This window comes from Rattus rattus, chromosome 1, assembly GCF_011064425.1.
Source record: "Rattus rattus isolate New Zealand chromosome 1, Rrattus_CSIRO_v1, whole genome shotgun sequence".
In the NCBI taxonomy this organism is placed as follows: domain Eukaryota; kingdom Metazoa; phylum Chordata; class Mammalia; order Rodentia; family Muridae; genus Rattus; species Rattus rattus.
In genome coordinates, this window is record NC_046154.1 from 101,502,253 (window position 1) to 101,518,913 (window position 16,661).

The 16,661-nt window shown below is 47.4% G+C and overlaps 2 protein-coding genes across 4 annotated transcripts in view; one reads left to right on the forward strand and one right to left on the reverse strand.

Moving 5' to 3' along the window:
• Invs (inversin) overlaps positions 1-12,710 on the forward strand; it is a 139,528-nt gene extending 126,818 nt beyond the window's left edge. Inside the window, exons 14-17 of the mRNA XM_032904362.1 lie at positions 3,218-3,920; positions 7,871-8,100; positions 8,921-8,995; positions 11,417-12,710. Of these exons, the coding sequence (XP_032760253.1) occupies positions 3,218-3,920; positions 7,871-8,100; positions 8,921-8,995; positions 11,417-11,520 (1,112 nt within the window). The 3' untranslated portion in view covers positions 11,521-12,710. The remainder of the gene's footprint in view (positions 1-3,217; positions 3,921-7,870; positions 8,101-8,920; positions 8,996-11,416) is intronic.
• Tex10 (testis expressed 10) overlaps positions 12,636-16,661 on the reverse strand; it is a 38,886-nt gene continuing 34,860 nt past the window's right edge. For all 3 annotated transcript variants that reach the window (XM_032904325.1, XM_032904333.1, XM_032904339.1), the window contains 2 exons: positions 14,688-14,898; positions 12,636-12,860 (listed from right to left, as the gene is read on the reverse strand). In XM_032904325.1, the coding sequence (XP_032760216.1) occupies positions 12,747-12,860; positions 14,688-14,898 (325 nt within the window). In that variant the 3' untranslated portion in view covers positions 12,636-12,746. The remainder of the gene's footprint in view (positions 12,861-14,687; positions 14,899-16,661) is intronic.

Sequence of the window (16,661 nt, forward strand, 5' to 3'; positions counted from 1 at the left end):
GAGGTTAGAGGACATTTCGTAGGGATCTTTTTCCTTCCGCTATGTATGCGGATGAACCAACAGAAAATAAAGACAAGGTCACACTACAAATTCTACCTTTGCTCTTAGTGGGGCTGATTAGAAAGGAAGGAATCCAAACCAACCAACAGCAATTACTTAATGTAACATAGAAGCCAGGCAGAGCTACAAACCTTGTAAGTCTGCCTGCAAGCCTGAGGACCTGAGGGTTCAATCCCCGAAACCCACCTTCGACTTTAAGGCAGTCAGTGTTTCTTCCTTCCATCAGGAGACCACCTGAGCAGCCTCTCCGAGTTCACCCGGTAGTGTCCTGCCTCTTAAGTTATTGTAGGGACCGAGTCCTGAATAACAAGGTTTACCCCTCTCCAGACCCCAGCGACAGTTCCTCCCTGCTCTCTCTCCCAGCCTCACTGCAGCCTCTTCGTTGCCCTAGCAGTTTCTGCTCAGCCAGTCCCAAAGTCAGTGTCAGGTCCTCTGTTAGGGCAGCGCCTTTCTGAGGGTTCCATTCCTATGTGGTTATTGTTTGTGGTTACCCCAAATCCAAGTGGCTTAAAGGAGCAGTTCTGTTTCTTGAAATGCTGAGGGTTAATTCTGCAGTCTCTAGTCTGGCTAGTCTAGTCTGTGTCACCTGGGCTCCCTCACTAGGCGCTAGAGGCAGGGTTGACGGGGCAGGAAGCCAAAATGGCCTCTTTCATATGTCTGGTGAATGCTGCTGATGGCCGAGGGGCCTCAGAGCTCTTGGGAGCCTCAGGTGCACAACATCTTCATCAGAGCCCAAGGAGAAGGCAGAAGTAAGGCCTGAGAGTACACTCTAGAACATTCACAACACTTGTGCTCCACTCTTGAAAGTAAAGTGCAATTCCTCCTCTGAGTGGATGACACACAGTCACATTGCACAGGCTTGTGCAATGTCAATACAGAAGTGGGGGTGGCCCCCAGCACCCCAGCACATTCTCTGACAGCAGCAACAGTGTCATCAGGACCTCACAGGGCGCCTGGCACTACAAAGGTAATCGAGGAAGTAGTTGGGTAAACTATCCAGAAGTAAAACCCAGTGTCAGCCCTGAGACTGAAGTCTCCACTGGGTGCCCTAACAGATGCGCTTCCGCTCAGGCCGCTCCGTCATTCACTCTTCGTTCAGCAGACTCTGGAGCCCGCAGTCCCAGCTGTGGAGAATTAGCAGCCAAGGCCGAGGGCCACTCGCTGATGTGTACCTGACTCCGTGTAACTGCACGGGATAGGGCAGTGCACACCAGCCTTTTTCTAACGTGCCCTTCCATAATGACACTGCAAAGCCAGGCAGGTATGCTGCGGACTGGACAGAGACGATGGTGGCCTCCCGCCTGGGACTTCCGCAGTTTCTGATAAGCACATTGTCCTTTAATCACATTGCTACTAAGTTGACTCCTCCTCCAGGGACCCAGTGCTGTGACACACTATGAATAGACTCCATGACCAAGGCAACTTAAACAACAGTTTACTGAGGCTTATGGTTTCAGACAGCGAGTCCATGGCCCTGGTGATGGGAGCATGACAGCAGGCAGACAGGCTTGGGTGCCAGAGCGGAGAGAGAGCTAACTGGGCATGGGGTGGCCTTCTGAGAGCTCTAAGCCCACTCTCAGTAACATGCCTTCTCCAACAAGGCTACACCTCTTAACCTTTCCTAAACTGGGGACAAAGCGTTCAAATATTTGAGCATATGGAAGCCTTCTCATTCAAACCATTACAGTATATTCTCATGCAAATGGTACTTGTTTATAATATGTAATCTCATATATCTCTGTATATGCATATACTTGTTCTCACTCGCTCTGCTGACTTAACTCCTGAGCCTATATATTTCTGGCCGAGAATTGAACACTGATATAAAAAACTGTGAAAGAATAACACTCAAAATGTATATAAGAAATACTCAATAAAAAAAAAAAAAAAAGCTGTGGAAGGAACTTGAAGCCTAAGCTGATATTCAAGCCTGACAGTGTGAGAACTAGCAATTCAAGATGCCCGCGGTCCCATCCCCAGAGCTCAGACACTGCACACGTCAGGCTGCTGCCGGTCTCCTTGTCTCCTTGTCTCCTTAGACATGGCTGTCCAGGGTCTCCCAAAGAACACTTCTTAGCAGGTTCTAGGCTGAAAGACTGACCTCCAGACCTTGGGATCTGTGGCCCCAGGGCTGTCTTCATCACTGCTTACAAGAGGCTCCTGGAGTCGGCTGTTATACTTCTGCCTGGCTGGCTCAGCCCGTCCTGTGCATGCTATCACTTACTCTGAACTCCGTGTCCTCAGCGGAGCACGAGTCAGCTCTGCGTTCCAAAAGCAGAAGTTCCTTCCTGATGCTGACCCTGCTGCACTGAGAATGCATTTCCTATTTTATGTGTCACATTCACTTTCTTTTTCAAACATATCTTTGGCATATTTTTGAGCTCACGTGTGTTTACCCAACTTCCAAGAGACCTGATCCTGCCCTGTGTACATCACTTATTGTTCAAGGCAGATGGCTCCTTTGTGCATTTTATACTTTTTGACTGTGATATCATCCTCAGAAGACACCCTCTGTGTATGCAGGCTTAGCTGAGGACAAGTCACACGAAAGCAATATTGCATATGCTTTTGTAGGACATCTTGGGATAACCCATGCTGAAACCAGTTTGTACATTCATGTCTCGTATGGTTAAGAAATGCACACCAAACCCACATGGAATACAAGACTGGTTTCAGGGTCACAAGAGAGACTTGACTCACTTAGAGTCTGGGTTGAGACACATCTTCATCTCCTAGTGCTGGCGAGCACACTTTAATGTGGATGGTTACTTCCAATAGGTAACCATAGGTCTTCACTCCTGTTAACATCCTGCCTACAAGGCTTTAACACAGCCAGGTAAACCGTAATACCGCCCTTACCCGCTTCACTGCGGACAGGCCAGCTTACACCCTTGTCCTTCTGCCTTTCAATTTTTATTTCCTGAAAGGCAATGGGAGGCCTCTAAAAGGATGTCCCTGCTATTCCAGGGAGTGACAGGATGCTTTCAGGCTGCCTAGCCCATCAGGTTGTTAGAAGAGTTTTGTCCTGATCACATTGCCATGGTTACTGTGATGCTAATGGACGCGTCTGCATCTCTCGGGTGAATAAATGCATAGAGCTGCCCTCGCCTGGGAGTTTCATACACTGACTATTATTCTTTTTCCATGTCTACCCAAGAATCCCCCAGGGAGCACTGCAGAGGCGCCTCTGCCGGCGTGCACCCCAGATCCTGCGAGGATGGTGATAGCTACAGGCATCAGGGAACATCCTCTGCGGAGAAGTGCAGAGGTGAGACCAATGGCGAACACCAGCGGTGTGAGCAGGGCCCAAGCAGAGCCAGGCAGCCCGTGTCCACTGGGTCAGCGGGGCCTGCCGAGAAAGGAGAGGACTCCAGCCCTGCCATTACAAGTGCTTCCCAGCGGGACCGCCCCCGGAAACCCAGCAAGAGACAGGACGGGGCGCCCAGGTCCAGAGGTGCGTCCCAGAAAAGACGCACCCATCAGCTCAGAGACAGGTGCTCCCCCGCTGGGTCCAGCCGGCCTGGCAGTGCCAAGGCGGAAGTTGCCCGTGCTGATCAGAGTTCTGTCCACCATGACACACCAAGAAACAAGGTGACCCAGGACAAGCTTGTAGGAGGGGTCTCCTCGGATGTGCCACTCAGCCCAGAAGAGCTGGGGTCAGGATGCCGGAAGCTTTATGAGGACGTGTGTGCGTCTCCAGAGAACAATGTGGCTCACGGCCCCCCACTTGGACAGAGTGTGAATATCCACCTTCTTCCCGTAGAACAGCGCCTGCTGATAATCCAGAGGGAACGGAGCAGGAAGGAGCTGTTTCGGAGAAAAAACAAGGCGGCGGCCATCATCCAGCGAGCTTGGCGAAGGTAGGAGAGCAGGGCTGCCGTAGGCCGCACGTGCTACTGTGACACCCCGTGCTGTCTGGTGTGCGCTAGCTCAGACAGTGAGTGCTGTCTTCAGATGAGAGCGATTGGATGGAGCCTTTCCCTGACGACCTGTATACCTCTCCCTGCCCGCACTTTACATGGTGTGAGTAAAATGAAGGAGTGTTCTGTACAGGAACGTGCCCGGACAGGGCAGTAAAGAGAAGCCCTGGTTTGCAATCACACCACCCAGCTTTTCACTGCAGCTCTGACATGACCTGATTTAAGCAAATCTCTGCACCTCCCCCACCACCCCGCCCTCAGTTTTCCCATTTTGGAGGTGGGGTTTATCAAGCCTTGCACCTAATGTTTATGATAGGCTGCTACGATGAGATAATGTATGCTTTGTTAACTCTGGTGCACCATATACAAGATCTTTTAAAAATACATGTTTTAACATTTATCGCACACACGCATGCGTGCAAGCATGTGTGTAATGAAAACTTGTGGGAGCTGGCACTCTCCTTCTAGCATGTGGATCTTGGGAATTAGATACAGGTCACTGGGAGGTGGCAGGTGCCTTTACCAGTCCAGTCATCGCACTGCTTCCACACAAGTGTTTTTTCTTAATCTTGAACTCGGGAATTAGTCATTCTCAAATATCTAAACCAGTGCTTAGAAACACATGATTGTGCATGGACTATATAAACCTGTTGGAGCCACCATCGCACTCAGACTGAGTTGTGGCCTAGAAGCTGGGGTGGAGGCCATGCGACAGGACTGAGACTATGTGCAGACTGACACCTTTGAGTGGGGGCAGGTTTTCTTGTTTCTCAGTCTCCCTCACACCGTAGTGTCCTCTATCCAAATCAAGCCTTTCCTTGGTGACAGCACAGGGCAGGGGCCCACTGGGCTCAGTAGGGTTGCATAGCCTCTAATGCTGAGGTCTAATGGTGGCAAAACAATGATCACCAAGAACTCTGTGCTGTGTGTAACATGGCCTCAGGAGAAAAAGAAGGGGCCAGAAAGAAACAGTAGAAGCAGGGAGCAGAGCAACCAAGCTAGACAGAGGCCTCTGGGAACACCTCACCAAAGACTGTGTAACCCAGGCCCAGTCATCTGGTTTGTGCTGATGCAGCCCTTGTGACAGCTCCCATCTGTTCCAGTGGTTCCAGCCACCCCAAGGAGGCTGTCAAGACAAGAGTCGGTCTGTGTTCTTAGACACTCAGGAAAATGACTTGTGCCTGTAATGGTAGCACTTGCCCCTGGGCTGGCCCACATCCTAGGCTTCCCCTTCATTGCTAGTGTTTGCTGCAGCCATGAGAATGCAGTGGAGAGAGGTGCCCTGTGCTCCCTGAGGTGAGAGAAGGGAAGCCTGGGTGCTACTCACACCAGGCAACACTTGTACAGCAGCCGTACGACCACTGCCCTCGTCAGTACAGTCGGCATTTATCAGGCCAAATCCTCACAATGCCACGAGCGGGGTCTGTCCTCACCCCTCCACGAATGAGGAAACCAGGGCACAAGGACATCCATCAGCTTACCGACATTCCGGGGCAGAAGGTGCCAGTACTGACTTTAAGGTGGTGACCCCCTGCCAAGCCACAGGTGGGAACAGCCACTGTTCGGCCACTTGGGAAGCCATGATGGCACACACACTGGCCACCTGCCAGGTAAGCTTTGCTTTAAGCATCTTGGCTGAAAACAGCAGGGCTACCCTGTCAGGCCCCACAGCTGCTCCCTAGCCCAAAGGTCTCTTCTCAGACTGTCTGTCCTCAGACTCCTTTGAAGAGCCAGAGGTTGACAGGTCCTGTCACTAAGTGTCCAGAGTAAACCAGCCCAGAGTCATTCCTCCGAGAACAGTGACTCACAGAGCACACCCACCTGTGCCGGTGATTAGGCAGGTCCTCTTGGGCTACACTGCTGGGGTGGGACATAACTCTCAAAGAGCCCATGGGAAGCCACACTGAGGACCTAGTGACAGCTTCAACTATTCTCTGCGTAACAACGGAAGCCCAAAGTAGTGTCCTTGAGCAGTGTCCTGCACCAAGCCTAATGGACAGTGAGGGCTAAGGGGACAGGACTTGGCCCTCATGTATGAACTGCAGGCTGTCTTTGTAAAGAACATAGCCAGCTAGAAGACAGGTGGCACGAGAGGACAGAGCCTTAGGCCCAGAAAAAAATGAGTCTTAGGGTTGTGATTTTAATTAAGACCTGCCGGTGTTTAGGGTGTTTTATGTAGATGAGGAGGAGATGGCCCTTCTCCATATTCCACTTTGCTTGTTGAGCAGAGACTCTCAACTGAATTCAGAGCTGGCCAGCCTGCTTCAGGCATGCCGTCCCTGCCGCTGGAGTGTGAGTGAGTCCTCACGCCTGAGTGGCGAGCGCTTTACCTGCTGGGCCAGCTCCCCAGCCCTCCCCAACCCTGTTTTACACTTGACCATTGTTTTTATTATTATTTATTTAATGTACACTGTCACTGTCTTCAGACACACCAGATGGTTGTGAGCCACCATGTGGTAGCTGGGAATTGAACTCAAGACCTCTGGAAGAGCAGTCAGTGATCTTAACCACTGAGCCATCTCTCCAGCCCCTAAACTCTTAAACATTAAAACTGTAATGAACAAGCTAAGTTGGAAAATGACCATGTAAAAATGCTTGATTTTTAACAACACAGAGCCAACTCTTCCAGCATTTCTCTGGCATTTAATGATCTAAATTAGCTACGGGCTAGACAGTAGGAAGAACCCACAGCCTGTGGTTAAAAGGGACTATTTTTGTGGTTAAACTATATTTTGTGGTTAAAAAGGAACAGAGTTAACCCCAAGCAGGGGTATGTCCTTGAAAACGGGAGGGGGACTTGTTCCTCTGCTGAGGACCATATGCCCCGCTCTCCCTTCCATGTGCCCAGGTGCTCACATGCAGATGAAAGCTGAAGCTCCCAGCACCAGCCAATGCCTGGGCTTCCTGGTGAGGTGGAGCAGAGAACAGGGAAGATCCTTGGCATTTCAGCCAAAAGAAACAGACCTGTCAGAGGGTGGCACTACCCAGTCAAGAGACGCTACAGTTAAGAATCATGAAGTCGGCCTTTGAGGAAGCAGGAAGGGCCTACACCAAGCCCAGTAGGGAGGATTTTTTGGTTTTGTTTGTTTTTGGAAGATTTGGAAAGGTTACCCTGTCTTTGGTGTATTGTCACACAGGCATGGGGCCGGTTGCTCTCCTGTAAATCATAGTAAGACAGATGCTGATGAACACTAATGACACTTTCTGTTATGTGGTTCAAGACAGTCCTACTCATTAAATTTGCAAGTACTTATGATCTAGACCACCACACACTGAATGTAAACACTGCCATCATTCGTGACACAGGCTTCACTTCCCAACAGGGCCATCATAGTAAGCTTTCCCACTCTACTAAGACCCTCCCTGTGCACCCACCGTGGGCAGAGCAGACCTGTCAGCAGTTCTAAGCCAGAACCCCCAGGGTTTGCTATCACCCTAAGATTGCCTTCCCAGGTCTTGAGCCTTAAGAGGGGGCCTGGAATGTATAATAATAATGTAATGATGTGATTAATAATGTTGGCTGCTTACACCAGAGCATCCGCACCGCCTTCCCTAACCAACTCACAGTACTTGGACCACATCTTTTAGACACAAATGCTCCTTCACTGCTGCCTAGAATGCATCACTGCTAGTCAGCACCTACTCCCCTTTAAACCCAACGGAGGCCAAGCAGCCATGGAAAAGCCCCCAAACATCCAGCCGCTGGCTCTTGCAGGACACCTCCCTCCCACAGTGCAGGCACCGCTCTTCCTCCTCAGCTGGTCTCGGCCTGTGGCTGCTGGAGGGGCAGGACTTACCCAGTTCCAGTCTCTCAGTATTCGACAGTGTTGACGCTGGGACGGGAGCTTACCTGGTGCAGTCTTAATCCCTGTCCTCTGTGACCCCACCAGCTACCAGCTCAGGAAGCACCTGTCTCGGCTTCTGCATTTGAAGCAGCTTGGAGCCAGAGATGTGCTCAGATGTACTCAACTGTGCGCAGCCCTGCTCCTCCAGGCTTGGAGGAGAGAACTGGAGCTCAAGTTCCCAAAGTCCATCTCAGTAAGCAGAACATCGAAGAGTCCATCCAAAGGCACGTCGGCCGCAAAGGCCGCCAGGCACTCGGTGCTCAGGCAGATCTACGGTAAGAATTCTTCTGGGCGCTTTTTAACAAACACTTCGGGATCCTGAGTGTCATGCCACAATCTGCAATAAGACTTAATTGGATAGCCCTCCGCCCAGATTCTAGAAGATACTTCACTTATAGTACCAGGAGATGCTTTATTAGTTTTTAATGCTAAGAGCCCCTCTTCTAGGACTAAAAGCCTTACCACCTAAGTCTCTCAGACTTCTGCCTGGGCCCTCCCCTCACATTACCTACCTCCTGGGTTTCTGAACCCACGTCGCTTTTCCATTTGTATGCTGAGGTAGCGTGGTGCTGCTCACCTGTGCAAATGTCCACGACTCAGCCACTGTCTAACAGATGAGCCGTTGTAAACTGGCTCTACGAAAGACCCTCAAGAGAAATCAGCAGTCAGGCGTCCTTGCAGTCTGGTCCTCAGCTCCTCGATAAACACAGCCCAGGAACCTTTAGGACATCCCCAGAAGTCTGACAGCATTTCAGCCTACCCTGTCTGTGATCACGTAAGCTCCCAATTCAGAGTAATTTCAGCTTTTGGGCTTTTGGATTAGGGATGCTCAGCCAGAAAGGTCCATGTTAAACACACCAAAAGCAAATAAACCAACCACAAACTAATAGCAAAACCCTTCAAAATCCGAAGCATTTCTGGTCCCAAACTTTACAGATAACAGAAAAAAAAAAAAAATCAACCAGTATTTCCATACCATGCCTGACTTAGCTTGGCAGACACCTGCAAGCCCTCACCTCAGTCAGAACTCAGAACTGGGTCAGGTCCTGGCGGCCATTTAATCAGATAGGTGACTAATGTGTTGGTTGATTGCAGGTTGTTCTCAGGAAGGGAAAGTACATCATCCCATCAAATCTCCCAAAGTCCCTCCTGTGCTTCATCTCAGTTCAGGTAAGGAAGCCACTACAGTTGGAGAGCACATGGGGAGACAGCACAGGATGAATTTTCCCATGATCCTTTGACTTCGGGTTATGTCTTTTTACTCCCCTTTCACAAGTCACTGCCATCAACACCTTTAAGAGGCAAATGATTTTCACAACTAAAACTGGTTAACATTACCTCCAGTATAATCAATAAATGGCAACCATTTTATTATTGATCTCATTTCTACTCTTCATATAACTATCTTTCTTCAAAGGAATATGTTGGAATCTGTCACATTTTTAAATAACCTCCTCTCACCAGTCAGGAGCCCACCACAAACATTAAAGCGTATTCCACTCAGACTCTGTAGCACGCTGGCGCCCGCAGGAACCACACAGGGAATGTGAGTTTTACTCAGGCCCTCTTCCCTCACGCCAGCATTAAGAGTGGGTGATAAGTTCAGGGCTGTCAGCAGCTAATGCCAGGTCTGGCCTATCTTCACAGGTGGCTATGGCAACGTCCTCCCCCACCCTCCCTGCTCTCCAGGGCCATCCCGCAGAAACAGAGAGCAGCTGGAAGGTGAACAATGACTGTCAGCATGAACTTTAGCATTCATTTAGTTTTTGGTGGGGAGAAGCAGAGTAATTACTGCAAAATCTTTAATAAGAGTTAGGTAATTGATGTAACACAAGGCAGGCTGATCACGAAGTAGCAGATGGGGTGGTCAGAAACTTTCAAAGGAATCAAGGGGCACAGATGTGGTAAGACTGTCCTTAAACCAGACTCCAGAAATGTCAAAAGCAGAAGTGTCACATATTACAAGATATATGGCATTTAGCTAAAATTAAAATACAAAGCAGGTAATCAGATCATTCTCCTCTCAAATCCAGATTTGCCAGGAGTCCTTAAACATGAAGATGTTTAGCAGCATGGGTTTTTAGAAAAAGACTGAATAAACACATTCAATATTAAACTTAAAGTACATACAATAAGTTTCTAAAACTTCATATAACAAGCAAGCAGTCCTATAAATTTCTGACCTATTTGAAATCAAATTAAATGGAATCTTTGTCTAGCCCTAAATTTGAGGAAATACAGGTTAGGTCCAACCACACCCAAAGCAAGCATAAAGCCAGTCAGATAGGTGCTAAAGTTTAACTCGGCTATACGTGTTAAACAAAAACGTCTACGAATCATTTCAGTGAACTGAACATACACGGGTGCTAAAACATGGAACAAATGATTGAAGCACAAAGGAAAGCATTAACCTGACGGAACTGTAGCTTGCCTTTCTATTTAGGAACTCAGTGAGGCTGAGCGTCTTCTGACTTTTGCGCAGCAGGCTGTTCAGTTCTTTAACAATGGCTTTGCAGTGTCCGTGTTGCCGTTTCCAATCTGAGGACGTGCCCTCCTAAGGCTTTGCACATAGAAAGGCAGAAAGGATGGAAATCCCAAGATGCAGCCTTGCACCACTGCTTTGTATGCATGAGACCCAAATAAGCAATCTCTGCTTTCTGCAGTCTTCTACACCACACCATCATGCACAGGATCGCAGCCTAGCTCTTTACTGAAACATAGCCACCTGTGCCCAGCTCTTTAAAAGGACGAGCTCCCCACTAGCAAGAGGGACGACCGTGGCTCATGTGGCTACTGGTAACGGCACCCCTGCAGGAACCCAATATATGCCTCCACCTGTGGAGGGGGATGCAGATGACAGCTAACTTCAAGACAGTTACAGTGCCCACCGTCCAAAAGCAGATTTGAAATCAGGGAAGATGAAGGTACGCTCCTTTGCCCAAACTCTTCACATCTCATACTTAATCTCCCACACATATGAAGTCGGGGTAAAATATAGCCGCCTGCAGAAAGGTTTCCCCACCATTTCTGTGGTCTGTCACTTGTTACTGTGTGTAAGACTAGTGTTTTCTGTTGCACCCTAAAGTGTTACTCCAAGGTCACAGGCCTCAAGAAATGTTAACATGCATACCTAAGTGCCTGTAATCCCAACTATCAGGAGACTGAGGCAGGAATGTTATGAGTTCAAAGCTAGCCTAGGCTAGTCTCAAAACAAAAACCAAAAACCCCAGAGATTCCTATCTGTATGTCATCCCTAAAACTCTTCAAACAGTCAAATCTTTTTTCTGGTGACTTATAAAGTATGTGGCAAAAGGATTCTAAGATGTGTATAAATCATGTGTACCATGTGAAAGGCGTGCAGAGATGTGGTACTATCTCTCCCGCCCACTCGAGATCTAGCTTCCATGTACATCTCCCAGTCTGCTTTATGCTCTAAAGAGATACCTATCAGCGAAGTAAGGAACAAAGTCGTCTTTATGTGGGCCTCGCTGGCACCAGAGATAGCCCCATCCCAGGTCCTTTTATCTTGCCACCAACAACTCCTCTCTCCCATTAAGATCAATAATATAAATATCCATTTGCTTTTAACAGTGAACAGTTTGCAGTCTATACATCTTGACAGCAGTGGAAGATCAAAGAAGTTTTCTTACAATCTGCAACCAGCCAGTCAATCAAAAAACAAGCCAAAGCTTTGAGCCTGAAGGAAGATCAGAACCAGTGTGGACTTCTGCTCTGTAAACTCTTACTCAGGACACCTAAGGCCTCATCACCCGACATATGTGGTCAAAGGCAGCGTTCAGGCGTTTTCTCCTGGGTACTCCTACCAGCACACTTTTCCATTCCTCTTGGCACGCACTGAAAAGGACCAGAGCAGAGTGCGCGGACAGACCGCCGAGCTGTGCGCCTCACCTCAGCTGGCGTGGCTGGAGAAGAAAACTGCCACGCTCCTCAGTGCACTAAAGGAGCCGTGGGCCGGGATTTCTCACAGCTAACCTGCACAGGCCTGGCCTCTTCACCCTAGGAAACCTGGGCCTCAGCGGCCACCTTCAATTCTTTACTTCCCTGGAACATACTGTGTGACAAACATCACAAGAGACAGTTTAAATTTTAGATCAAAATCATGGCTTAGTGTTTGCATTAGAAACCAGCCATTGTACTAGAGCGGAACTGAGGAGTACATTCTGTGGCTTCCTTACAGTTTTCAGTTTCCAAATTGGCCCTGGAAGACTACGCGCTGCAGCTGTGTGCTCTCTGACTGGGGCTTTCTCTGCTGAGAGGCACCAGTGACAACACAGCACCAAGAAGTCGGTAGACAGGTTTGCAGCAGAATGCGCCAACCAACTCTGGCTTCTCTTCCCCTTTGCATTCTGACCAACTTGCAGAAGAAAATAACCTTCCCCAAATGCAATTTCTTTTGTGAAAGTAACCCACATTCTAGCTTTCTAAGAATACTTGCCTTAAATAAAGTCTAGTGATTATGGACTTTTACAGAGGCAGCTAACATCAGGTCATTCCTGTGCTAACACTAAAGGACAGGAATTTACGTCATTTAATTACACTGACTTTGGTATAGTAAATTATATTCAAAATTATGGAGACAGTTTTATCTAGACAGGATCACAAAGATTCACTGGTGAGTGAAGGCACCATAGATCACTGTATGTCTTATAAACATTTATCTTTTATGAAATTCACAATGTTCTAATGCCTGTCCTTGTATCATGTGCTAATCCAGGCAAACAGTGTGAGATCACTAAGAACTCTTAAACCTTATTTTCCCACTTTTGTAAGAAGGAAGCTCACGAACAACTTCTTTAAAAGTTGAGTTTAATGGCAAATATCTGTTACATCAGTCTCTCTTCAAAATAAAATGAATGTGCATGAACAATTAATTTCAAACAGGAGGTCCCATGGTGCTTCTTTAATACAATGCATTCAATATACTAGGCCCTTGGGGATGGCCGCTGATGTACACACTGAAGCAGTAATGTAAGTCTGTAAGCCACTGCTCCTGAACACTGCCACCCTTCAAAGTCTGCAGAGAAAAAACAAAAGGCACTTTAGTGTGAGAACTGAACTACCTGACATAAAAGTATCCTCCTCCACTACCAGCTGGAGAACATACATGGGCTGGACCTACGCCTCCCTGAACACAGTATGCAGCAGACGTGTAGCCTCATCTTCGTGTGGGTCCTGAACATGGGAGCAGGGGCTATCCCAGAAACTGTGGCCTGTACATGAGACATGTCCTCTAGCTGGGCTCCCTTGTCTGGCCTCAGCGGGAGTGGAGAAACCTATCCTCCCAGAGGACTTGATGTGCCAGGGTGGAAGGATACCCAGGGGTGTCCCCACCCACTCAGAGGAGAAGGGGATGGGGGAGGAATTGTGAGAGGGGGTGACTGGGAGGTAGGTAGGGCAGTAAGCAGGAAGTAAAAAGTGAGTAAGAAATAAAAGTTAAAAAAAAATTTTATAAACTAGAAGAAATACTACAAAAAATAAAATACAAAACAAACCAATCAACTATTGGGAGTTACTATAGCCAGTGAAAATCCCTACTCTTTACGAAAATTTGAAATTATAAATGGGTCCTAAGGCTTTGGTATCTGAATACTTTTTCCCGAGTAGTGCTGCTGTTTGGAAGGTTCTTTGGACAGAGCCCACTTGTGGTCCAGGCTCTCTACTTCCTGACTCACTGAGATATAACTCCACCCAGCAAACTCCCACTGCTGCAAATGTACCCCAGCCACAGTGTTTACCCCATGACAACAGAGTGCCTGCCCGCTCAAACTGTCAAATGCATGAGTCCTTTAAGTTGGAACTGTGATTTGGCTAATGTGACAAGAGAAACAGTATGTGCCCTAAGAATAACAAGTTCTTTGCAAATCTGTTCCTTCCTGGACATGCTGGAGACTAATAAAAATTTTTATGGACAACCATCCATCCCTTTTGCCGTTATTCCTTCCACTTGGCCTCAGTTTTCACAATCTTTACACTAATGTCAATAGACTAACTCTACAGGGCCAGCTACCAACCTTCTCTCTCTTCTGTAGAGGTAGGCTGATTCTCTAACACAGGCATGATATAGTCAGATTACTGATTTTTTCTCTTCTACTGTTTTGAACTATCCGCTGCCACACTGTCCATTGCTTCTATAAAGACTCAGAAGTCAGAACAAGCACCCCATAACATGGTTATAAAAGCTCTACGATGCTGAAGTCCGACACTCAGTGATAAACTCTAAACCATCTACACAATCTCGCCTTTACTCCAGACCAGAACACTAAGGAGCCTTTAGAACACTACTGCCCTCCCAACAGCCGGGGAAAGAGGTGAAGCCTTCACCTTTCTCCTTTTCCCTCTTGGCTACTGCCCCTCCCCACAACTTCTCTAACAGCCTTCCAGCCCCTGAAAGATTGTGGCCAAGCCCTGCCCTAAAGAGAAAAAAAAAAAAAAAAGAAGAAGAGCCCAAGATTAAGCCGCACAATTCCTCCAATCCCAGGCTACCCTGGCAAACTCCTGCACACCCCAAAGAAACTGTATGCATCCTGTTTAGTTTTTCCTGCTTCTCTCCAGAGCAGGGCAACCACTCTGTCTTTCCCAATGAATCTCGTGTGAGGTTTATTGTATGGTGTGACTTTGTAGTATTCACAGCTCCCAGAGGTTTCCCCTTAGAGCTGCAACATTTACACCAACTGAACTTCTTGAATATTTTAAAACCGTATTCTTAAAAGACTGGCTCTCAATCACAAAGAAAAGTGACGGTGAGCTGCAAAGAGTCAGCTGGTGCACATCCTTCTCTCACACGTGCCCCTTGGCCCTCCCTCCACAAAGAGGAGAAGGCACTGGGTCCCATGATGCCTACCGTGATGTTCTTGATAATCTGCTGCACTAGGATGGCATTGGTCAGCATGTGCGACCTAAGAGGCACATGCTGAAGAAGCAGGCGAAGCAGCTGGCCTACAACAGGCAGCTCCTCAGGAGAAGCTCTGTTCACCCGTAGACTCTGCAGCATCAACCTAAGGACTCTGGGCAGGAGAGCCAGGATGGAGACACAAACCTCCCACAGCTTGTCCCTATAGTAATAGAAAGAAAAATAAGTGGTGAGCTCAAACACAAGAGAAATGCCCTTTCCATATTACCCCAAACTAAAGGTAGACTTTCAAGAAATGCAGTGTTTCTTGCCAGGTGTGACAGCTCAATGCCTAAAATTCCAACATGTAGGAGCTGAGCAGAAGTGACAGTTATTTTGAGCCCAGCTTAAGCTACATAATGAGTTCAAGGTTAGCCTGGACTACAGAGATCCCATCTCAATAAACAAAACAAAAACTTCAAACTAAATACAGCAAATCCTAAGTAGTAAAGCAACTAAGAATTAACTGCTAGAAAGTCTAGTAGGCAGCATTTTCCTAGAAGCAACACTGGTTATATAGCACAGAGCCTGCCAGAAGACAGAACGATCTACACATGTATAAAGGACACTGGAAACTGTTGAATTACTACACAATGTAGAGGACATCTGAAGATTACTGCTCCCAAGAAAGAACAGAAATCCACAGATGAAACTTCAAACCTCTGACTGAATCCAGTCATAGGTCAGTAGGAAAGGGTCGATTTTCAGAAAATCATGTTTTCCAGGAACCCAAACAGACTTCAGAAGGTTTACTCCAACTTAACATAAAATGATAAATGGTCACTTCCATGTCACTAAACAGGCTTATGGTACGTATGATCTGAGTGTAGTAATTAATGACACAATATCCATTTGGAGGGCGAGTAGAGGGACTTATGAGGATCAAGTAAAGTACTGTGTGAATGTGTCTTGTTGACAAAGGGGATTCCATGTCAAGAACCATACAGTTGGTACCGACTGGCAAAGCCTTCCCCCAGGTGAGGCTTGGAGGGATGGCAAAGCCTTCCATCGGTGTAGAGTGCATATGACAGTGCATTCAGAAAATGTCAACCACAGTTACTCCCCTGTTCCCTTGGCCCAAAGATGTTTATGGCCTGAAGACTATTCATTCTCCTTACAGAGACTACTGCTCCTACCAATCTTAGCTAAGCCTATCTCTTTGTTCCACTGTGCGCAATAACCCCGCCTGGTTGTTTACCTGTATATAGTAAATACTGTATAATAAGCAAGCTGAGCTTCCAGGTAGTGTAGCTTTTCCACCTGAGAATCTTACCCAACCCCAGCTTTCTCTAAATATGCCTTTATTCTCATTCCCTCACCTGCCTGCTTAGGTCGACCCCTGAGGCTGTGGCTGAAGGCTCCAACCTTAGTCTTTACTAGCTTCTGAACCTGCAGTGAACAGCCTTCCAAAGTCCTCAATCTCAGCATTTTGAGCATAATCAAGGCCATGTGAGGTACACAATGAATCCCTTCTAGACCAACAAGGTCAAGCAAGGTCTTTGATAGCCCATGTACTGACACAGAACCAGACTTGGATAGCCATGCAGAAGAAGAAAAGAGAAAAATCAGTAGGCTCTTGAATAGCTAATAATAAGGCAGAAGCATAAAGACTACAAAAATTCAGATGAAAAAGACAACAGGAAGTTGCTTTGGTCCTAACAGAGTTCTAAATACGTAGCCTTTGAGTCACCTGACAGCAGGGATGCATTCTGAGAAAGGTTAGATGATTTCATCGTGTGAGTGCCGGAGTATACAGCGTCACAGTATTATCAAGAGATGAGCTGCAGCATGCATAAGATATGAAGTTGTGTTACTCAAGATATCAAAGAGATTTAGATTGGAAGATGTTAAGAGACAAAAATGGAATTTTTAGAAAACCTAAGAACAAACAATGGAAGGAATAACAAAGGACTTCCCAGACTGAGG